At 38.4% G+C, this 25570-nt stretch overlaps 1 protein-coding gene across 1 annotated transcript in view; it reads right to left on the reverse strand.

The window, feature by feature from the left end:
- LOC104928308 (metabotropic glutamate receptor 4-like) overlaps positions 1-25570 on the reverse strand; it is a 153576-nt gene that overhangs the window by 23072 nt on the left and 104934 nt on the right. The window contains exons 4-7 of the mRNA XM_027279098.1: positions 10447-10582; positions 10080-10234; positions 9647-9787; positions 601-801 (exon numbers count right to left, since the gene is read on the reverse strand). Of these exons, the coding sequence (XP_027134899.1) occupies positions 601-801; positions 9647-9787; positions 10080-10234; positions 10447-10582 (633 nt within the window). The remainder of the gene's footprint in view (positions 1-600; positions 802-9646; positions 9788-10079; positions 10235-10446; positions 10583-25570) is intronic.

Here is a 25570-nt window from a genome sequence, read left to right on the forward strand (position 1 = left end):
CTGACAGTCAAAATGACCATTAGATAGCCTTTACTAGTCAAAATGTAAACAGATATCGAAGCTTTGAGTTTTGACTTGTCAAAATATAATTATAGATATCTTGAGTTAGAGGTTTCACTAGGCAACATTATGCTGCAGATATCAGTAATGAATATCTAGTCTTGCTAACGGCTCACCAGCATCATTACCTATTTACCACACTGACAGTGAATATTCATGTATCTCATTTCCTCAGGTCTCAAAGGAATTCACACTGCTGCCTAAATAAAGAATTACAATTTTCTGGAGGCTGGTGCATCCTCACTGCTCTCCTTTTGGGATTCTTTACTCTCCAGGATGGAGATCTAGATTCATGTGTTTTTTCTTTACAACGAATCACGCAGCAGCTTTTCTTTGCCTTTTGCTGTTTCTCTTATTACGAGAAATCATGGCCTTGATTCCTGATGACGTGAACAATCAAAAACAGCCTTTAGCACAGATTTATTTTTGTTGCAACTTGGTGCTCATTGTCTGGATTTCAGGGTATGAGAAAAAGCCCACAATACAATCCCTACTAAGTTCAAACAAACATGCATTTCAGTATTAATAAATGTGACTGACCTGCAAAGTTTAGGCGGCGGATATGCTTGAGCAGATGAGTGCCATTGATGGGATCCATTTTAGCGCAGAGGCCCACCTTCCCCGGGCAGAGCTCCAGGTGCATATTGTGCAGAGCATGAGCCATTGCATAGACTGCATCAATAACGAACTGCACCTTTCCTTCCTGCTCATAGTTTGAGTCTTTTCCTATCCGCTCCTGATCTGTAAAACACACAGAGATGTAAATCAGACACACTTTATTCATAATTACACTGTGCTGTAAGTGTAAATTGGTTATATGCATTTAAATCATGGAAAACGTAGCCTCTGAGTTACCCGTTTGGCTCATTGTTAACCATGTCACTGACTGAAAAGTATTTCACAAGTGGATTTGAAACAATCAGTAAAATGATCTGTAATTCTACCAGACACATCATGCAAAAAAAATGTATTCGCTCTCAAGTGGTTTCTGTGAATGAGTCCAGGCTAAAGAATTAGCTACTACTCCCTGACCCTTGTTTGAAGTAGGCTGATGATGAAGCAGATATTTACTACTTGTTCTAGGCAACTAATGTGCACGACACTGAATAAAAAAGACCCATCTTGAAACTCACTTCGAGAATAACTTGAAGATACTACTTGTGTTTGCCAGCAGTCATCTTTTTTAACACTTCTACCCTTGTCACACCCCCGCTTTAGAGGGCAGCACGGGTTGGACAGAGCTGTGCCAACCACTTGGAATGAACTGAACTTCTAAATGGTTGGTGTGGCATCAGACCAAAGAAAGGCATAGAAGAAAATGCATTGCTCCTATGTAAGTCTAATTCTTTCTACACCAAATGTGTCTTGCCTCTTGCAATTAGCTAGAAGGTAAATATCTGGATCGCTGCAGAGGAGCAAATCAATTCCAATATGTGGAGTGCAAGGTTTTCTCCTCCGGGAAATCTCATCAATTAAAAACAAAAACTCTTTCTTGTCTCTCCAGCAGGAATACATGGATTTCTTTCTGAGTGATTTTGTACACATTAGGTCCTGTACCTACATGTCTATGCCTTTCACGATTACCCACATTGCCAGTTTCCATTAGCAACTTAAACAAACTGATATGTGTTCCAGTGTGATCAGATTCTTGAATCCTGACCTGTTTGACTTAGTGTCCAACTGAGAATTAAATCTTTATTGCCTGGATGTACTTAGAGACCAATACTGTGAGGGACCAGAGAAGCAGGAAATGGAGACATCCATTCACAGGCCAGGGATAATCCGCTCACAGGCTCAGTGTAATAACTTGTGATAGGAGTTTATTAATCCTGGCCCAGGTTGTTTCATAGGTTTTTGTGATTGTTAATTGCTACAAGGAGGTGGGGTCTGAGAAGGAGATACAACATGCAAATCCCAACTTCTCCTTTCTCCTTGCAAGCCTCAAATCTTAAAGCTGTCTCACTGCAACACTGCTGTATGCAGAAAATAGATTATAAAAAGCAGGTGGGTTCATTTAGATTAACAATAGACTAATTACCTGGGATGAGCTAATGACAGAGTTGCAAATACAGTATTTATATACTTGCCAAATGGAATTCAATTAAGCTAGTTAATAAGCACACAGTGCTCCGCTGCTGTAATTTCTAAAATAATGACTATACTGTCTGTGCAAAATCATCCGATGCTGGGTACAACTGTATAACTTGCTTGCCATCATATCTAGCAAAAAAAAAAAATGTGAAAGAGCACCAACTGTGGTTAAAACTGCAGAGGATTTGGGCTGGATAATTCTAAATTTACACTTTGCAAAATGTAACGATGCACGATCATTTGGTTCTAGCATACAGGATACAAGTAATGCATGGAAACCTGAACTGGCTCAAAAAACGTACAACTGGTTCCAAAATGTGTGTTTGTTTGTTTTTTTTAATAATAAATATATTAAATGTCTATGTACAGTACAGTAACACACCCTAATTAAATGCACATATGTAAAAGGTTTTCACACACAGCATGAGGCACTAGAAGACAAAAAAAGCCCCTGAAATATGGAATGATTGTCTGAATAATTATACACTCATGCAATATGTTGTTGAACTAGAGTGATATTAAACTCTGCTCTACCAAAAACATTAATTACATGTACTATATGTGGTCATTACTCCTAATCAACGTCTGTTAATGTGTCGGACATGTGGATACTAGTGAGCCGTAACCAAACATTTTAGGACAGAACAGTCATTTATCATGCAACATCTGTCCTCCTCAGGTTCAAGCAATTTTCAACAGCCACTTCAGTCTGAAAGAGTGCTAGCCCCCAAATCAGAAAAGGTCTCCCTCTGTTAGCTATCTTTCATTTAGTACATCTCCAACTCCTCACTGCACACCAGAGGTGTTTTAATGTCTGCTATTATCTCATGAGATTTTGAAATGCATGAATTATTGTTGGAGGTTACGGCTCAGTAATAAAGAGCCACCGGGCCTTGATTGGACAGAGATTGTCACAGTTTGACCGACATGCTTCTGCCATGGGAAATCCTGTGAGCCAGAATGGGTGTGTCAGTGATATTTCTCTTGCAGGCTTGGCAGGCCACCTACACTAACTTTGTATTGTCTGTTCTCCATAGGAACATTTCCCTTTCCCCCCACGTCTCCCCCTCTCTCTGCCTAGCTCCCTCCTCATTGGCATTTTGGCTCTTTCACATATATTTTCCAGGCTGGCATTTTGCTTTAAGAGAAATCCATTCAGATTAAGCAAAACAGAAGCAAAGTGTGGGTGTTTCCCACTCTGAGGTGTCACACCAGACATTTTATGACAGTGTGTGTGGGCTCAGACCTTCGACCATTATTTCAGCTTGCGACTGGCCACAGGCCATCCAGTCTCTTCCTGCCAAGGCAGTTGGGCTGCCTCTTTTTATTAATGTAACATTGGCACTATACGTGCTATGCTTCCATTTCATGATTGGTTCATCTGGAAATTTGACTTTACATCTGATTTTACAGTTAAAGCTAATATTTGTGTATCGTTAGGGATAGAGATAACAATAACTTATTTTCTTTACAATATGAGAAATGTCAAAGATATATTTAAATACATTGAATTTACAACAATTTAAACAAGAGATAAGCAGGAGATTTTCACATTTGAGAAGCTGGACTGAGCCTTTGTTATTTTTTCTTGACAAATCACCAATGAATAATCAATTATCAAAGCTGCTGTCACTTAACTTACGAATTAATTAGACTTTTCCTGTAATTTCCATATCGTAAGAGCCACAATTTTAATTATAAATTATTTATGAAGATTTATGAAGTGGCTGTGAGAAATCACAGACCGCAAATTTTATGAAACTGCAGCCAGCAAATTTAATCGGCTGTAACTAATCGACATTAATACTTTGAGCTGACCACACTACAGTACAAAATAAAAACTTCAGCTGTCATCTGTACTATTTTACCCCAACATAGACCATTTCCTCATTTACGATTCCACTGTAAAAATACATGTAAAGTGTGAGTGAACATGAGATTTTATCTCTAAAAGGATATAGGTGGTAGCATCATGTTAGGCAGCTGTTAGTTGTAGAGCTGACAGTAGTGCTGGTCAAAAATGAACAAACAAGTTTTCTATTGATGCTTTTGTGAGTCTGATACCTTCTGGGTCTGCTCTGGCACATACTGCCTTCAGGAAATACCAATATACTTGCACTCTCAGACGCTGACAAAAGCTCTTGCCTTTACCTGCCAAACTAAGTTTCAGGACTACAAACTCAGAATCTATTTCTGCTGCAATGTAGACAACAGTTTGTTGTCTACAGGCGAGTTGGTAGATTTGTTTAATTACTAAAAAAAAAAACACACATGTAGCATTGCATTATCAGACTAAGCTCACTAATAACACATTCTTTCATCATCAAGTAATCATCTTTATGTAGCCCACAGATTAATATTTTTAGAGAGTATCGATATCTGTACAAATGTATAAATACGTTTCATTATGCTTGCGATAAACCATTGATGTCACCCGTAGGGTGGGACCATCTCCCGGCTAATCTTAAATTAGGCAAAGACGGGGATTGTCGGTGGACCTAAGGTGGGCTGAATGATGTCTTATTGCTTAAACAAGCCATCTGTAAGGCCACCCACACTCAAAGTTATTTATGTATAACTAAGTCTTAATATAATTTGAATGGGTTAGTTATATAAAAATTCAGACTCAGTATAGTTGTTATGAATGGTGACAGTAGTTATAGTGACCAAAACTGTTTTTCGAACCAAGCTGTAAACATGTTTATTTATGCTGTGAAGTTGGACATTTTATGGGGACTTCTGGAGATTGACTTGTTCTGTAGCCAGCCTCAAGTGGCCGTTTGAGGAACTGCAGTTTTTGGCACTTCTGCATTGGCTTCACTTCACAGCTAAGGAGGTTGCCAATACAGGCCTGTAATTTATTTATTTATTTATTTATTTATTTATTTTAGAAAATACAATTTAAACCACATTAACACTGGCCAGAAAAATCACAACTGGATATTTTTCTCAAATCACTCAGCTCAATTTTATGTTGTATTTATTTTCATTATACAAAACAAAATCCCCCCTGTGAAAAACTGGCAATGAACCTCTCACCCAATGCATGCTGGGAAAAGCTCCAACCCCCTGCAACCCTGAACAGGATAAGCGGTTTAAAAAATAGATGCTTGAATGGAAAAGCAAAGCACACACTTGCTTTATCTGCATTGCTGTGTTTTCCCTGCTGCTCTCCAACATCATTAATACACGGGAGAAATAAGGAGCCTGTGAGATGGGTCCCTGCTCTACCTTGCCTCTCCTTTCCACATTAATCAATATCAGTTTTACATCTCCTTCATTCAAAGATAAAAGACAAGTCTCACTTTTTCTTCCACAGTCACTCATGCCCTCCTTATCCTTTGATCACGCTGAGAAGTCTAACCCTCTCAGGACGCCGATAATTCTGCGCCATGAGCTTCTCTCACAGCTGCCTCAAAGACATGGCAGAGCTCTCCACCAGAGGAGAGGCAACACGAGAGTTACACTTTGACCTTAAACAAATACTGCAAGGCTCTCTCTCCGTTAAGCTGAGCCGATAGTGAAGTTTAACACTAAAATACCTGTAATGAAAAGGGGGAGTTACTGACTGCATTTATACAGGCGCCTTCACTCCCACCATGGTAAGAGTCTTTGCCATGCTGATGTGGGAATTTCTGCACCAAGGGACTAAAAGAGTACATTTCTGTAAAATGCATTAACATTTAGAGTGCAAAGAGTTAGTTTAAAATATGTAATCATTACAGGATCATTTGCTTTTATCTTTCTGAAGGGGGTTTGATGATTTCAGTCAATTATTTGGTTGACTGCTTCTTGTCCTATTTGTTTACAAGCCTGCAAATGAAATATAAATCTAGTGAACAGCCTCATATTTCCAAGCAGTCCATCTTTATTTCAAGGATAAGTCTGGTAATGTGTTATACTTATTGTAGAACCTTACCGGTGTTCTTGGCAGGCTTCGCACTGGCAGGTTACATGGGGTCACTCCTACCAAACTCGATTCTAACTCATCTATCAGTGTTATCTTAGCCGCCTGAGTGTTACCCTACATATAACCCTCTTTGTTCTTGCTTGTGTTTAGTGTAGAGACTTACAGCCTGTGAAACTGATGCCAGCTGTTGGTTTTACAACCCACCTCTTGAGTAAAACTTTCTCTCTTTTACTTTCTCACTTGTGCATTTAGTGAGTCTGTACTGTTTCAGTTGTGCTGTTGTTCATTGTTTTGCCAAGACCTCGCTTTGTTAAATCCTGATTCTATAAATAAATAAACATCCAGAGCTCTGCCCTTCCCCTCTCTGTTATCATTGGATGTCATTGCAGACTTCATTAAATCAAATATATCAGCGTGATGATCACTCCCACGGATAAATGAATGTCAACCTACCCATTTATAACTGGACATATATCAAAATCACTACAGTATGTTTTGTCTGGCACTAGCAGCATTTGAGCTGTTATGCACAGCAGGAGTGCGCAATGAGATGTGAATATATAGTGATATACAAAATTATCCAGGTATTTGATTGAGGAACCTTTCAAGACATAAAAAATAGTCAGACGGGAATGTCTGCTTGTAGATTATCCAGTGAATTAACTACATGACAAATCATCAAATTGATATAAAAATGCTGTAAATCCAACATTGCCATAAAGCAGTCAAGCGCACTGATGAGTCTATTACAACCAAAGACATTAAATGGATAGCTACCCATGGTCTAAACAATACAGCGAAATCTCTGACAGTTAAAACACTCCTGCATCTACATCCTATCACTCAACCATCATGCGCGGCCAGCATGTTGCTGTACAGTTGTTAGTTTATTAGGCACACCTAGCAAAAGCAATTGCAGTGTAATACTTTATAGCAGCCTTCACAAAGGGTGCAATGCAGTTTTCGCTGCTGTTTTGAGAATAGATGATTCAACTTTATTGTCATTTTGGAGGATGTTGATTGTGTGCTCTGTTGAAGATTATACTTGTTAGAAAGAAGAATGTTACCCATTCAGAAATACTACTGTATATTGAATTAAATAAAAATAAATAAAAGACTAAACATGTTTTGCCCAGATTCCCTATGCGATGTGTGCTTTTTTTTTTTTTTGAAAATCTGGAAAACCACTGTGTAACACGTGTGGACATACTGTTGGCATACTGTCACAATATGTTCATGTGTATAAATACCACTGTTTGTAGTGTATGCAAATTGCATACAGACATCTGACCCCAGGGCAGTGTGGCGGCTCATCAGGTAGCACTATCACCTCACAGCAAGAAGGAAAGTTACTTCTTCTCTGGGGTGTGTTGTTTCTGCCCAGAGACAGATTATTCGGTCAAGAGTCACAAAATTACTCTAAGTATGAATGTGAGAGGGAGTGATTTTCTGATGTTGTGTCCTGTAACGATGCGGTGATCTGCCTGGGATGACTCCCTGCTTTTATCTCCCAACTATGCCATGTAACATGATGTAGAACTGACTTTCTGTATCTTTATTGACTTCATATTACTCTGTCCTCACTGTAAAATAAGCTATCTTTAAATTTCAAATGAATTTCATTTCATATTTCCGGTAAAGGTAAAAGACAGATCTATGATTCAGACGCAGTCCAATTACTGAGCTCTCTTGTCAAAGCCATGGCTGAGTGATGTTAAAAGGTTCTGGAGTCTGAATAAACTAACACACTGATACATGCCTCTGGTTTGAGCCTATTATTTGAGTCTACACTTGTTACATAATGATTTAATGTGGTGCAAGTGTGTTCAATAGGGTAAGGCCTATACTAGTTCAATTACCTAATATCTTTTTGGGACCATGTATTTAGTGTGTGGGCATCCTTTTTATTGCCTTTGTAGTTTAACCCTTAATTAATGCAGAGGGACTCTTGACAGACAGACTGATTAAGACTGACTAATATTTGGTAAAAATGAACAATAATCTTTATCTGTTTTAAATGAGGTACCCGAAAAAAGTAGGTAAAAGACTGTCCAGAAAAATATCTGGTAATGAAAAAAAAGTACAACTCCAACACAGTAAAAGAAATAACGCCAGTGTGTGTCATTGATGTTAGCCGTAACATCTATCATAGCTCATTATTTTCTAATGCACTGATTTTTGAGTATTATTTAATAAATTATTTTTATTGTATGTAAGAAGTGAAAAGTGTACAAAGCACTCTTTTAAGTTGCAGTTTGCAAAGCTAATGTGCTACGGCAGCGAATGCTAGCAAACACTATTTAGGATGAGCTCTTAACATTAGCTGAACTTCTAGCTACAACAGATTGTTGATCAAATACTTTGTTTTGTTTTTTAACCTGCTATGATGCTAAATAGGCATATGTGGCCAGACACTAATGCAAAAAAAAAAGAGTGAGAAAAACAAAGAAATTGCTGGCTTGGCTAAATAATATTGTCAAGAATAGGGATGTCGCAATACAGTGGTCCCTCGTTTATCGCGGGGGATACGTTCTAAAAATAACCTGCAATAAACGAAATCCGCGAAGTGAGTTTTACAATTATTATACATGTTTTAAGGCCGTAAAACCCCTAACCACACACTTTTATACACCTTTTTACACGCATTTTGTATAGTACTCCCTTAATTAATCAGGACGCATAACACATGTGCGGTTCTCCCTTAGCCAATCAGGACGCAGAACACAATGCACGTTCATACTGTACAGTATGCTGTAAAAAAAAAAGCATGCAAAATTACACTAAAAAAATTCGCGAAACAGCGAGTCCGCGAAAAGTGAACCGCGACATAGCGAGGGATGACTGTATACCCATATTGATGTTCAAATTATGTATATTATATATTATATAAGATTTCTATATTTAAAAATGAATATGTTAATAGTACACATATAATAGTCTGTTTCTGGTTATATGGGTGGTAATGCATCTTTTTCTGGTTGTCAGAATCAGAAAATGATTTTGACTTATAGCATTTTTGTTTTCCAAATGTTCCATAGATATTGCAGTAGTATTGTTATTGTGAATACTTTTGGCCATGATGATCATGTAAAATCTCATATTATGATAGGCCTAGTCAGAAATATCTTGAATGCCCCCCTGTGAGGAAACCCCAACATAACACTAGTTTCACACTCATCTTTTAAATATGTGTTGTTGTGTTTATAGCTTAATAAAATGTGCAGTGTTTTTCCACCTCATGACAGATTGAGCTAGCCACAGCTGTATAACGTATGGCACAGAGCCTGAAGCTCTAACCATGCTGCCCTGCTAGGCCATTCACTTGTTATAGCCATGTGGGTAAACACACCAGACTCAGCAGAAATGAAGTGCAGCATTGGAATGAGCTGTGAGATTAACTCTGATTTTGAATATTGAATGTATGGCTGTTCCACTTTTTATAGGCGGGCAATGCTGTCAAAACATTTTCACGGTGAGCCAAATGTGTCACCTTCCTCAAAACATCAAAAGAACTCAAGTTGGTTAAAAGTTTGAACAAAACTAACATTAAACAGCTTTTCCCCCTCCGACAGGAGAATATCTTACTTGTGCACTTTTTGAGGCCGGACCCTTTCTTCACGGCATGACGGCTGAGTTTGCAGTTGAAGTTGTTCTCCCAGAACTCAGCAAACCAGATATTCCTTCTGTTGTTTTCCAGCGTTCGGCTGATGAAGTAACGATCAAACCCTAGAGAGATCAATGGAAGAATTGTCATTGGCACAGTCAGTGTCAGTGTAAACAACAGTCTCTGAGCAGAGCTCTGATGTGTTCTACAGTAGAATTGATTGAATGTTGCATATGTTCAATTTACTTTGTTGCTTTGTCTTATTACGTTTAGTTTTTTGACCTTTGATGATCAAATGAATAACGGTTAGGCCATACAAAACAAATTTTACACAGCTCTGTATCACATGAAAAGAATATCTCACTGAAATATGTATATGCTTTTATTATACATGGACATGGCTTTTCTCTGTACCTTTGATGGACTGCCGCTTGGGCAAGATGGTGACTGCTCCCTCTGCCATCTCCTCCTGGTGCACAACCGGAGAGATCTTTGAGCCCCAGCTGTCCGAGCCCACCCAGATGAAATGACCTGTCTGGTTGGCCTTTTTAGCTGCATGGAGAAGCCGCCTGCAAAGGTGAGGAAACAGATGTTGCCATGGATAAGGTCAGCATCCTGACCAACCCCACTCTGATTTTTGTTTTGCAATTCATTACACAGTGGTCTGGCAGGGTTGGACTGAAACAGCTGTGTTCCCACATGTTTCTGTGCTTCTGTGTGGGATGTGGTTGTGTTTTTCTAATCCTTCTAAGAGCATTAAGTAGCCTTAACCAAAATTTACCTGATATCGTCTTCATTGGCAAAAATTATGACGACCCTCGCATTTGGGTTTTCTCTGAGTCGTCGGATGACCTTGTCAAACTCTCCTTGCTTGGGCTCTCGAGGAATCTTGACGGACTGGGAGATGCACACACCCCCTAAAAACACAGAAATTTAGACGTCAATATGATTTAGTTTAGAGAAACGGTAGAACAATGCCTTCTCCAGAAATGAAACATCCAGTGAATTCATCATTAAGAATGGAACTTTACACATTTGCTATGTGAACTAAACTTGGGTGAGGTAATAAAATCGAGGCTTTGAGGTCACATTATGTGATGCCAAGTTAAGTAGGTGTATGTAGTTGTTTTAAAGCTTAAACCTGTTAATTTATGAGACATTTATGCAGGCACACGTGTCTGGCAGGGCTGCTGTGTAGCACTTCTGTGTTCATAGTATTGTATTGTGAAAGGCACAAAGAAATTTTATGCAAGATGCTGTGAATGCTTTGTTTTTATGCAATTGCAGCGTTATGCCGTTAACCTGTGCATTGAAATGCTGAAAGACACTTGACCCCTGCATGAAACATTAGCATTTGAATGGAGCCTGACTGGCAGCACGGTGGCGGTGTCACTGAGGGTCATCTGGCAAAAAATTTGAACCAGGTTCAACACAACATCATCTGGTAGGTCACTGCACTGGCCAATTAAATACTGTACATGCAAATGCTCATTTCTAGTGGATTACCAGTACACGAAACACTTCCCCATCAATGGGGGATGCACTGATGCAATCCCATGTGTCGGCATCATCGTAGCCTGACTCCCTATTCAGACCCACTATTCATGCACAACACAACCAAAAGAAAAACAGAATAGGATGTGGTGATGTGTTTGGTGCAGTTGAAGAAATGTTTCTAGTGCTTCTCCAACAGGGTTTTTGGGTTTAGATTTAGATTGTCTCAGTGTGGCATGTTTCCCTGACAGATTGTTTCGAAGCATTCTGCAGCTCTCAGGACACTGGGGACACTGCCAAGAAATGTCTTTGTACATACTGTACGCTGTAGATCCAATACAGATACATAATGCAGCAATCCCTGTTGTAGATGGAGACCAGTTTGAAGTCAGTGAACCTTAACTTTATAAATAACTCCAAAGTGCACCAAAGTGAGTCTGTGTTTATTTCGTGTCTCTCAAAAGATTGAACTGTACAGGTTGACAAGTTGTTCCCCGGAAAGCAATCAGAAGAAACAACCTGCATGAGTTAGACTGAACAATTAACTGCAAATGAATTTGAGTTATACATTCCTCTCCATCAACTGAGTCATATAATTATGCCTACACACTCAAAAACACAATGCATGAAGCTCACACATAACAAATACAGCAGCAAAAAAAGCTTCTAGTGTTACTTTGAGAATTAGTAGTCCTGTGTCCAGTGTGTGTGACTGGCAAATCTCTGGTGATCTCGACTTCTGCCATTCCGTGGCCTTCCACTCTGGTGCCCAGAGAGACATGACAGGAAATCAGGATTTAGCTGTCTAAAAAGGTTTTGAGATCTGAGACAGTGTCATTCTCCCGCAGCTGTCAGCGAACCTCGTTAACTTTGAGAAGGTCAGACAGAATTTCTGACCCCCAACATGCAAAGATTTCAAATGTTGTCAGTAACAGAAATCTGCTAAGAATAGTGGGCTGCGGTAGCCAATAAAATTTTATGACAAAAGAAATCAACACATGCTGACTTTGCCCAATTAATTTTCTCCGGTCTGACTTTTTCTTTTTTTTCAACATTAATTAGTGCAGATAGAAAAGATTTTGTAGGGTTTATATTCCTTAAAAAACTAGAGGCAGGACAGCAGAATATACATCTTTTTAGTTTGTTCATCACTGCATTAAAAGGAGAAGAATTTCTGCTTAAAAAGACCTATTTTCAGCCGTGCAGGAAAGTTAGTTTTATGTTTTGTAGTTTGCTTTCCCCTCCTTCAGAGTTCCAATAAAGTTACTTTTACTATCCCACATCCTGAAAATTAAACGATAAATTTGCAGACCTGTTGAATTAGTTCTAGTCTCACAGTAAGAGGAACATTTCATTGCTGCTCTCTGAGTCTCACACTTTAATATTTTTACTCTTTAAAACAGTATGATCCAAGCACCTTGCTTGCACTACCAGAAACAGATACATTACAATACAATTCTTTACCAGATTTTGTGCCTCTAGGTAAGTTAAATTAAAAAACAAACAAACATTTAATAGGATTTATTTATGTATGTTTATTAGAAGTGCCATTTTGTTTGACTCATTCAGTGTCTGTTTGGGATGTGGGATTTGTTTGGCCTCACTAGTAAATAGCAAGTGATATATGCGTCCTGCCAACATACTTTTTAGTAGAAATGAATGTCACGGTAGTGACTGTTTAAATCAGTAAATGTTTTTTACAAAAAAAAAAAACAAATCATCAATTGAAGAGCTGTTATTCCCATAAGTGAGTTCACAACAACCTGTACAGCTGTGCTGATTCTGTCACCTTTTTAATGGCCGGTTTTCTGTCACTATTTTTAGTGGATGTAGCTAGGTAGCTAACTACCTGTGTAGAAAGACAACAACTAACTTGGGCAAAATGCCATCCGTGACCATAAGACAATTCAGGTGATGATTCAGTGGCAAAAAGATTTGGGGACTGTGGGGACAAACAAACATGAAGGACTTTTTTTTTTTTTAAACCTTTATTTAATCAGCAGGCGGCAGCACAAACTGAGAACAAGTAAAACAAAACAGGCAATATTACAACACATCACAGAAAATAAAGATGAAGAAGATGAATTCAACAATATTAGTTTAAGCAGCTGAGGAAGTAAGGTCCCTTTATCGCAGGTAATGTCCATAGGATGGAAGCAAACCAAGAATCGCCTTGTATGTGTAAACATACCAGGGTGTGTGCCTGCAAGATGCTAAACCGGGGCATCCTACCCAAGCATAAGCACATTGAGTCAAGGCTTTACAGTAACAGAGGGAAGCATGGTAAGCTCTGTTGATCAAATGTAATATCTGATCAGAGGCACACATGTACAAATATCAGTAAAATCGTGTCAGAAACAAGTTTCTGTTTTACATTAAAAGAAAAACACAACTTGTTTTTGAAACAGATTTTTTTTTTTTTTTACTAACACTGTACATATCTTGAAATTGTATTTATAAGAGTTAACCTTTTATGGATTCATGTTCTGACAAGGCTGCAAGGGAAAAGAACTTTATGTTGTTGCATTTTCTAAAGATCTACAAGCCGAATGTTTGACATGTATTTCATTTAGAAGAGGTAAGTGCATTGCGTGTTTGGCCCTTAAAGTGATGTGTGGTATCCCCAAAAAATCGCACTTACTGTCTGGATGCTTCACATCATCTTTTAGTCTGACAGACTTCTGCAGGGAGCGTGTGTCTTGACTGCAGTGCTGAGGGCATTTCATCACTTTAGCCATTTGTGTGTGATGACCTACTTGTCCAGTTGACTCACACAGGCACTATTATTGCTCATTTTCGATGTTTACTCAAATTGATGGGTTTAGATAAGTGAGAAGCATGCAACGCCATGCTATCACTTTGCAATTTCTCACATGCCACTGTAGAGAACTATCCTGGTGTTATCTCAACAATGAATTAATTAAAATGAATGGAAAATAACGGTGACAAGTAGCTGCTGCAGTGTCAGGATAGTCATGTTCATGTAGTCTGTCTTTGCCACAATAGCTGAGCGGGTTTCTTTTTCTTCTTTTTATTTATATTCAGATGCCTTCCAGATAAAAACAAAACAAAACATACGTCAGATCAGCAATCTCATAAAAATTTCAAGTCAAGACATCAACAAGTAGAGCTTCTTTTTTCGTATTTGAATTATGTGAACACTGAAATGATTCCACTAGCACAAAATGGGATTATGTCACAGATGCACAAAGAACACATGAACAACCGATTAGATTCAGACTGCGGAGAGAACACGTTTATATATATGTAAATATATATATAAAAGAAGATGAGAAACTGTCCAAATATGAACTGATTTATGATTTTGATGGCATATCAAAACCCAATTGAGTCAGCCGATCAGGCAGTCAAGCAGCTTTTTTCTCCTCATGGCACGAGATCCAAACTCGACCATTGTTTGGTGAAGCTTTGCAACTATAAAGACTGCAGTAAGTGCATGGCATCTCAGTGTTTGCCCATAATACTGAATATATTCCTCTTTCTATTTGCTTCCTTCTCCTGTGCTTTGTGCAAAAATGGCACTGAGCGGAGACATGTAAGAGTGATGGGGCTGCCACATAGCAGTGTCCCCCAAGCAATCAGGGGTTCAAGAGCACAAAAGGTCAAGGATTATAAATATTCAAAGACTAGGAAACTAAAGCAACTGCAGTTTATCTTAACAGCAAGTTTGATCAGTTGTGTCTCCTCCTTGCAATCCTTTTGTAGTAGGAAGTTTTTTTTTTTTGTTGTTGTTTTTTTTCACTGTAAAGCATCATTATGACCCCAAAAAGCTGCTACTCAAGAAAACGCATGCAAATACTCAAGACAAAGAAAATGAGGAGACATATTCACCACTTTGACAGCACAACACAAAATTAGCAACTAAACTAAACTAAAGTTAACTCTGAAGAATAAAGTGGACCACATCTACACTAATACAATCTACAATCATCAATCAGAATGTTAAAACATCTCATTTTCCAGTGGTTCAAGTGTTTGTCAGGTCTTTGTGCGTCATCTTGCAGTTTCTCGATTTGCTTACGCAAATGTAAGTGTATGTAATATATAATTAGTCCTTTCCTAATCAGCAATCAGTTCTTTCCTCAATCAGTTTTATTTATTTGCAGTTTGTTTCTAAATGCAACTCACTCCTGACCCAGAGGGAGCAATCCACTGTATTCCAGCAGATAACCATGGCCACAGACATTGCTGACTTGAGAGTGAGTTGCTGCCCCAAGCGAAGGAGTTTAAGTATTTCAGGGTCTTGTTTACGAGTGATGGTAAAATGGAGCATGAGATGTACAGGCAGATTGGTGCAGTGTCAGCAGTAATGCAAGCTTTGGGTAGTGACCGAAATACATAAGCAGCTGAAATGAGTTTCCTCTGTCTGGTGGCTGGGCCCTCCCTTAGAGAGAGTTGAAATAGAGGTTTTGCTTTGTCACATAGAAAGGAACCAGCTGGGGTGGTTTGGACATCTGATTAGGGTGCCTCTTGGGTGCCTTCCATTGGAGGTTTTCTGGGTACATCCAACTGGGAGCACACCCTAGGGCAGACCCAAAACTTGCTGGAGGGATTACATACGCCATCTTACCTGGGAATACTTCAGGATCCCATAGGAGGCATTGGAAAATGTTGCTGGGGATAAGAATGCCTGGAATACCCTGCTTAACTTGCAGCCATTACAACCTGACACCAGATAAGTAGAGGAAAATGGACTGAAGTTTCTAAATGTGGTGTTGAACTCATACAATTGCCAACACAAAAACCAATACAATATATATGGAAGCATGCATATAGGTATTCATGAATCAATATGCTGTATATGCACATGTTAACATTTATCTTGTATGCATGTGGTGCAATACAGTGAACACTGAAAAATACAGAATTAAGTCTTAAGGATGTTGAAGTCCACAGGAGCCGACAGAAGCAATTTTGGTGTCACTTCCTTCTGACTGCCTGTATTTTACGTTAGCAACAGCCCATTTCCAATTTCATGGCTTTCATGTAATAATTCAAAGTAAAACATACAGTAATTTCCTGCTTAAGTCAGAACTTGTAAAAACAGCAATTAACCTGCAAAGCTTGCAGCAGTCCTATAAAAGACGACTACTTTGTAATTCCACTGCAAACTGCAGCGTTCCTGCTCGGTGCTCTAATTTAAATCCATTATGTTAAGACCTCTTTGTCTGTGAGTAAAGTTATTCCATGAAAAAAAGAAGACAAGAAGACACAGATGTCCTAATGCTGAATACTGAGTGATCAGCTATTGCTGGATTAATGAGGACGTCTGCCAGAAAGTAGTTTGATGGAGGTCAGCTGGTCAACTGAATGGGATCATAATAGAACAGTGGTAACTAACAATATTTAGGAGGACATCTTTAAGAAGTCATCTCACAGCTATACTGTAGTTTTATAAATGAAAAGTGAAATGCAGAAAAGTCACAAAAGTTCATGGAAGGAGTTTTGCTGACAACATATTCGTGAAACCGGATCCTGAGAAACATTGTTTGATGCTAGAAAGAAACTTTGTGATGGTTTTACCTTCCTGCTGCATTTACATTATTAAAGGCTGAATATTTTTATTATTCATTTTTTATGTTTTTGCTGTTGCCTTGGCATGCTGTAGGAGGTTGTTTTCATGACTATGTGAGGAGATTTGAAATAGTCTCTTCTTGCAAACGATGCTCTTTTCTTGCCAAGTGTATACTGGGTAACTTTAACTGCCTATCTGGCTCTGAAGTACCAGAAAAGAAAAAAAAAAGTCCAACAATGCCATTGGTTTTTCAAAATAAATTTCCAAGACACATTTTCCATGGCAAGCCCTATCAGCGTGGCTTGTTGTATACTTTAATCTGTTATGCTGTGTCCATGCTCAGTTCATGTTCAATTAAACCAAGGAAATACAATAGTATTAGGTCTGAAAACATAATTTGTTGTTTCTCTGCTCCACTGAGTTTCCTAATTGTACATCTTTCCCCTGTTATTTGTTCACCACACGTCTTTTTGTGTGTTTTAGTCTGTGGAGCCACTCAAGTAAATAATTAACATGTGGAATGCATCATCTCGACTTCATCTTTGTATTATCTCTTTTGTTTTCTAGATTCTTCTGTCTTTAAATGGCTGTTTCATTTTGTTCTTTTGGAGCGTGCAAAGTTGGTTGATCTCAGACTTCAGCTTGAAACACTGTGTTAAATCAAGTGAGAACAAAATACCAGTACAACACCAGTCATGCAAAACAATTACTTTCATTTTAGAAAATGATGGTGTATATACTGTAAAATGATATTTGACAAAATGCAGTTTAGGATGCAGAACAGGGGAAACAAGAGAGAAACCTCATGAAAGCTCAAAATGATGTGCTATAAAATATGTTTGTAATCTGCATGCTTAAACATTTGGTAATATTTAAAACAACATCACAGGCAGTGTTTTTATTTGGCTGTCTCATAGATATTTGCCTTGCATGGTCTCTGTCAGAGTGCAAAAGATACTTTGAAAAACTACCCCCAGGAAAAATAAGTGAGAACTAAAAATCAATATTAGATTTAGTCATTTTTACTTTTGCCAGAAAGGTTGTGTTTTTAGTTTGCTTGTTGGCAGAATATCTCAGAATCTTACATATTTCAATGAAACTTGGAGACTTCAACCAACTTGTTCTGCTGCCTGCAAGTGGCCAAAAATCAATCAATTAATATTACTTTAAAGATGGTATATGAAAGGAATCTTCAAAATAGGTCAAAAACAAAAAGTATTAATTAACATGTCCTGTATTCTGTTAACTTTTAGCAGCCTTTTGACATCAAGAGCTCTTAAAACAGCAATACAGGGGCTGGCTAGCAGTTACAGTATTATTGGCTGCATAGCTCATAGCAAGTTTGTGTTGTTTTATTTGTGTTATACTGTAAGGTGTTTATTCTGTGTAGCAGATAAAATAAAACGAATGCCATTTAATGCATCAGTATCACTTTTTATGCCTAAAAGATTAATATAGAATCTAATGAACACTTTTCTGAAAGGCTTTGTGAAAGCCACAACACTGTCTGCTTTCATATACTACAGTTTGTGTATTAGGCCAATGTCACAATTACTAATTTTAGTAAAAATGCAACTGTTGTGAAAGTTTGAATTAAAATGTTTCCTAGAATGATTCATTTGCTAAAACACTAAGTAGGGAGGCTTCAGGCCTTTTCACATGTTTGCATGAATATTGGTGGAGGGTTAACAGCATAGTTTTTCAGTTTTTAATGTTTTGTTTCTCGTTAAATGGCTTTTCAATTACTCTTCTATTAACAAATGGAAAAATAAAACTTCCTTTAAAAAATGGCATGCACAGAGTTTCTAAAATCAACTCATGCATCAGGGTAAAAAAGACCAACAGGTAGTAACAGCTTTACATGGAAACCCTAAAACTAATTTTATTTTTTATTTATGTTTTTTTTTTGTTTGGCTATGATACTTGATTGGTATATAATTTCTTATATTTCACCAAATACTGCCTTATCATGACTGCACGATTTTGATTTCAGCTGCAATACTCAACTTGCTTTGCTTTGTTTGCTTTTGCAATTTAATTAACAAATATTAGTAATATGTATGAGATAAAATGAATAAACATTAAGACGGTTGATGTGGCAGAGTAAGAGAACTTCAAACTTGTAATCTTCTCCTTTCTTGTGGTGTTACCTGGTGGAAATGCTGCAATGAAGCTAGGATGTTTTGACTCTTTACGGTGCCTAACATTAGCAACCTTGCATACACAGTGGTTTAGGATTGGTATGAAGTAGCAAAATAAATCCAGCTGTGGATTTTTCATTGAATTGACTGTGTTCATTGTCTATGTTTCAGCTGTCTTTGCCAAGAGACCACGCACATAGAAGAAGAAGAAATCAAGTGCCTGCTTCTGTGCAGTGCACAGATCGCGAGGCGAATATACCACTTCAGGTCACTTTACAAGTAACAGCCAAGTGATATCATCAAACATTTACAAAGTGGTATAAACAAACAAACCAACAAAAGAAAAAAATCCTGTGCGAATCAATTTATTTAATGGTGAAATAGAAAATGGTCGACGGGTTTGGGTTTTATTTCTATTTAGATTAAAAAAATTATTCTCTTTTCTTGCCAAGTATATAATGTTAACTTTAACTGCCTGTGTGGATCTGAAGTGCCAGAAAAGAAATTAAAGAAATTGCTGCCCAACGATTTATTGTGTCCTCTGTGAGTTTGATGAATTAAGAATAAATTAAATAAATAATTTCCAACAACTACTGCATACGGTTTATAATAATACATATAATACTATAATATATATTTTATATAATACAATAAAAGTTAAAAGCGCCATTCAGTGTCTGTGTTGAAGAGTTATCTTCTATGCAGTGTTTGAGTGATTGTGGTTAGATCTGCTCTTTTTTTCTCTCTTTTAGTTCAATGGCACTTTAGCAAACAATAAAATGAAGCAATGCCTCCATCCATTGTGTTTAAAGAAATAGAATATTTGGACAAATATCCACCTCTGACTTTCAAACAATAAACAGACAAATACTTTAAAGAACACCATTTCTGTCGTTTGTCCACTGTGTGGGAAAAAGTTGAGGTAACAGGAATTTGGTATCCCAGTATTGCTGTGAACTAAAATGTCCTACTTTCTTTATTTGGTTTTGGTCGCGCTGGAAGAGTCAAAAACTGTCATCATTTAAAATTTGACCTTTAGTTCATATCGCCTCCATCAAGCTAATCACTGTAATGTTTTTAAACAGCAGGACACAGTGTCGGAATAAATTATCCCTCAAAGTTTTAGCAACGTTAAATGGGGGTGGTGTCTGCCATATCATATTTAAAGTTATAAAGCAATGTGAGTTTTATTACCGTGGCCCTCCATCAGGCCCACCAGCCTACTCTCCTGAGATATCACAAGAGATATCCCATTAATAGATGGATTGACACAAGCCCCTCACTGCAATCCCTCTTCAAAGTGCAAGACAAAAAGCTACATGGCTGGCTGCATAATGTTCCGTTTTATTTTTCACCTCTCCTCTAAAGCAAGGGCATTGGTTTCAATCAAACCAATTGACTCCTGCCTGACCTCTTTCCTATGACTACAGTCTAGAAATGCCTTAGGCAGAACTGAATCCACAGACTAAACCCTAAGAATAGGAGGGCTTTAGACTGTAGCCTGCCTAATTGACTCTGTAATAGTGTCATAGTTTAGTGCCACGAAATTGACTGGATTTTCAAGCATGCTTTGGCATCCCTGGTACCATGTCAAATGACAAAAGAGATAAAAAGAGCAACAAAACAGTGGTGATGTAGCACATGACATTACCCTTTCTAGTTAGAATAGATCATTCCAAGCCAATTGCATAAACATGTTGTTAGATGTAAGGGTTGCCCATAGAGAAAAACTCATAGAGAATTATCACCTGACTGTACTCAGCTATGCAAAGCATTTTAACTTCTTTCAACAATACTAAACAATATTAAACAATGAATTTAGTATTTGTGGTCCACACCAGCCCAGCACCCAATGGTGAACAAGGGAAGTAAGCAAAGAAGATGATTCATATGCTGAAGCTAAAAAGCCATATATTACATGGTTTGGCTGCTGTCAAATTGGCTTCAAACCTTAGTGCGCTTTCTCGAGTCTTACTGCAGAAAATCAACTGTATGCAAACAAGTTAGCTACGTCTGCTTTGTCAGGCCATAATTCAACATGTCGATCGTATGTGATTTTCAGCTGTGATTTTTCAGCTGGTTGTGCAGATCTGCCACAAAAAAGGAATCTGATTTAAGTCCGTGTAAAGGTAATTCTGAGATTCCCAGGTTTCTTTCATACACACATATTATCTGTAATCGCTTATCCTCACTAGGGTCGCAAGGGGGGCTGGAGCCTATCCCAGCTGACATTAGGCGAGAGGCAGGGTACACCCTGGACAAGTCGCAAGTTCATCGCAGGGTACAAAGAGACAAACAACCATTCGCACACACCTACGGACAATTTGGAGTCACAAATTACTCTGTCAAGTGCATGTTTTTGTACTTGACCTTCCTGTGGGAGGAAGCCGGAGTACCCAGAGAGAGCATGTGTGGGAAAACATGCAAACTCCATGCAGAAAGGCCCCAGTCGGAGTTTGAACCTTCTTGCTGTGAGGTGACAGTGCTAACCACTACACCACTGTACGTTCAATATCTTTAAAAATAGTCGCTGAAAACATGTGAAAAGACTTTGAATGATATATTACTGAAATGTGGAGTTAGAGGTAAAAACAGTTTTCACCAGTTTTGAGTCCAGGATTTTTTGGCCAATCCTAAAGGGTGGCTCGATGACACACTGAGGCCACCCTGATCATAAACCTGCACCCCTAGCAGAGAGACAGAGATTAATTCATCTCGCTCAGAGTTCATTTTATGTGATTTATGTCAGAGTTTGTTCACGTCATTCATGTCATTTTCTGTCGTTTCAACATTGCTGCTTGACTCCTCCTACAAGTAGGCGTGGCTTCAGCGCATTTGGCGGACACGCTCCCACAGTCGTGGAGCTGACAATACTGCTAATTTTTACCTGATTTTGTCTTTTTTATTAATCATTGAAATTTAGCTGGGTGGTTAATAACACTTTCTTCTTTGGTCTGAAAAACTCAGAACACATATTTATTCTTACTTTACATGGACTGATTCTTAAAATATGCTCTTGTTCCAGTAGTAGTAATCAACATTTTTTAGCTCTTGTTATATGTAAGTTTAACTGGAGGGAGCCTGAGAAAGTACAGACTGCTCAGTTATTCCTGTTAATTTTGTCTGGACAGGGTTGGCCTCTTCCAGGGAGTGTTTTTCACACCTCTGACCTGTCCTGCGTAAAAACAGACTGCTGCTTACATTCAAAAGGTGTTAATTAAAATCCAGGCACCACGTGCAGAAGGCTACCTAACAGCAGGCTCCTACTGTTTTGGAATTTCACTTTGATCCTCTTCTCTGTGCTTCTGTATAGATGAGGTCATGTAGAGTGACAGGCTGATGATTAGGTAATAGGCTTTCACAGGCCACTGGTGTTTTTTTTTAAATCTGCTCTGTTGGATCACCCATGGCTCACTCACAAAGTTGGCAATGTTGGTGTGCCTTTCCTTTTTGTCAAATTGTGAAATTAAACATCTTTTCACTGGAAGTAAGTGAAAGTAATTTGTTGTTATATTGAGATGGTAGTTCTCGTAAAGTGAACTCCAAAAATATTTGCTGCTGTATATTTTTTGCTTAATATTTCATTGGCGGTATTGTGAGAGAAACTGTGAGTGGGAGGGAAGGAACCCGCAATAGGCAGAGAGAAAAAATCTTATGAGAAAATACTAAGCCTCAAGAAATGATACACAGCTGCTGGGAGTATTTTTGCACCATAATTGACGTGCCACAAGCATAATTTCCCATCATTAGAGGGACCTGTTGCCTGGGAGCACAGGAGCTTCCAAGGCGGAAAATCCAAGCCCTTAAGCTGCCAGCTCTGAGAGATAACAGAGCTGCACTATCACAATTGCAGAGATATGGACAAAATATGCGGACAACAAACAAGCACATTTTGCCCATTCATTATCCTGAGTTGTAGAAATCATATCAAGGATTCTGTTATACATAATGAATGCAGACCCGGAGGAACATTTTCATAAAAACTCTGCCAAGCAGTGCAAAGAAAGTGCAACCTCGAGAATGATGTCCCTTTTCGTGAAAATTCAATTCAATTCGCCTTCTCGCCCTTGAGACGAAGCCTGCGTTTGTGTCCCCGTCCTAAAGAAAACCCCGGCTGCAAGAGAGGAATGACCTCCGTCCATTCGTCATCATCTCCTCTCCAATTAAACGGCGACAAAACACTGCAGAGGAAGCAGCTGCTTTCATCTCCTAATTGACTGATTGATTTGCCTGTTTTTCTATCAGCCTATAAGATGTTTTTATGAAGCAACGCGACAGTGTTTCAGTTGATTTATAGAATGCAACTTTAGCAGGCGCACTGATGTGGGAAGGTGATACAAACACCATTTGTGAATTCATATGTTGCAAAAACCCTGCCTGCTGAGGAAACAAAGCACACACACACACACACACACACACAAAAAAGTCAAGTGGTTTGTTTTGCTAATTTGTTGTCGGAGTCCCTGTAGAATAAACATAAATATGTACAGAAATATTGCAAAACTGAGTACATTTTCAACATGTTTATAAATACCTAAAATCTGAGGCTACAAAAGACTGAATACACAGTGTGTTCATGCATTGAGGGATGTGTCCAGCCCTAAGGACGAGCTTTTACATTCATATGGGATCTACATTCACTCACCCCTTCAGGATAATTGGTGTACATGAAATATATTTTACAAAGGACATTCTTCATTACAGAGCATCTTGGTTAGGATCTCGTGAAAGACTCCTCACAGTTTTGACACAACTTTGATACCATGTGAAGCATGAAACAGCCTTATTTTTCAGTTTTCCCTCTGAGGCAAAAAGGAAAAAACAAAAAGGATTTTTTTTCTGTTGGATTATGGTTTGACTCAGATGGTTTTCTAGTACTGTTAGGACTGATACTGTCTATTTTTAGATTTAGATAAGATTAGAGGCCCTTTAATTACTAGATGATGAGATGGAGAAGTCTAAAATCTTTAAATGTGATTATTTTTGTGAACATCATGTGATGTTTGTGTGACTCATTGCAATGTTTTGTCAAGATTATAGACAGTATAAACATGGTTGTCGTATCCGTGACATCACTCATAGTTTTCTTAAGAGTGTGATGGCTCTGGCCAATGCAATCTTGGCAGTCCTGCCCCCCTGCTAATCCAAAAATAGGGAAAGCCGTGGATCGTCAGTGGACCTGAGGCGGGCTGAATGACGCCTGGTTGATCAAACAAACCAAGTGTAACAGCACTTACCTGTCAATCAAAGCAGAAACACTGTTAATGCATAACGTAACGTTTATTTCTGCTGTGAAATTGGACATTTAACTATGGGGGCTTATGAAAAGTGCTATACAAATAAAGTCTAACTGTTATGGAGATTGACTTGCTCTGTAGCCAGCCTCAAGTGGACATTTGAGGAACAACAACCATTGTCCTGTCTAATCAACCAACACAATTACAGAACTTAGGAAATAAATACCCATTGAATAATGTGATAGATAAACATAGAGTTTTAAGATTCTTCATAAGAAGTTGGACACAAAATACCAATATGATATATTAGCAAATGTACAATAACAAGAGCTTTCATTATTGCAATCTGTGAAGTTTTTGGGGTGACTGTCAGAAAAGGTTGATTAAACTCAAGAAAATATAGTTTTTGTTTTGCCTTTCAATGGACTTATTGTAAAAACACAATCCACCTCTTTCTACCTGTACAGTATATTTGGATTTGAACAGTCACAATGTCTGCACCCTGGAAAAGCTATTAAATGTGCCAGCAGGAAAACCAGCAGGGCAGACTGCCGCCCATTCCAGCACTGAATATCCACAAAGCATTTTGGCAGCTCCCTCAGTTCAGCCTGAACAGATCTTTAAAGTAATAATGCCAAAAATGGATAGGGACATGACACATAAAGTGAGTTCAACATGCAGTAGTCTGGCTGTCTATGAATTTTTCTGGGCTATCATAGGTTAAACATATCTGCCACTTAAGTCAGCTCTGTTTAACCCAGCCATGCTAGCAGCACAGCTCTAGGCACAGCAATGTCAGTCTGTCTATCAGCTCATCTTGAACTGAAATATCCCCACAACTATTGGATGGATTGGCATGAAATTTAGTGCAGACATTTGTGTTGCACACAGGGTGGATTGTTGGTGATCCCAGGTCTCATCTTCTAATACCACCAGCAGCAGATACTTTTTACTTATTCAGTGAAATACCTATGGGGTAAACTGGCACATATTGTGGTACAGACATTATAACCCTCATACAACCATTGGTTTAGTTGTCATAAATTTTGGTGGGTCATTTCCCCCCTTGGGATGAATTGTTATAACTCTGGTGACCCTGACCCTGGACTCATGCCTTTACTGAACAGAAAATAGCTGAGAGTCTGGCTGAAATCTTACTGTAGATGTTTTTGATATGTGGTATGGACCTTAACCATTACTAGGTGTTCAACTTGAGCCAAACATTGCTCCATCTGCTTCACAAATTAACAGTGGCTGGAGAGAATGGCGTGAGTCCCAAGTTTATTCAGAGACTGAAAAAAAAACACACACCCACAAATGGTCAGTGTGTCCATTACAGCTAACATCTGTTTGGAACAAATAAGCACACACGGTCCAGTGGTCAGATTCTTACGAATCAAAATACGCCATACGGTCTGAATACACTTTGTTCTTTCTGAGACAGACCCCATGTAAGCCTTATTTTAGTTATTTTCAAGTCATTCTGTTGTGTTTGCA

The sequence above is a fragment of the Larimichthys crocea genome, chromosome VI (assembly GCF_000972845.2).
Source record: "Larimichthys crocea isolate SSNF chromosome VI, L_crocea_2.0, whole genome shotgun sequence".
NCBI classification, from domain to species: domain Eukaryota; kingdom Metazoa; phylum Chordata; class Actinopteri; family Sciaenidae; genus Larimichthys; species Larimichthys crocea.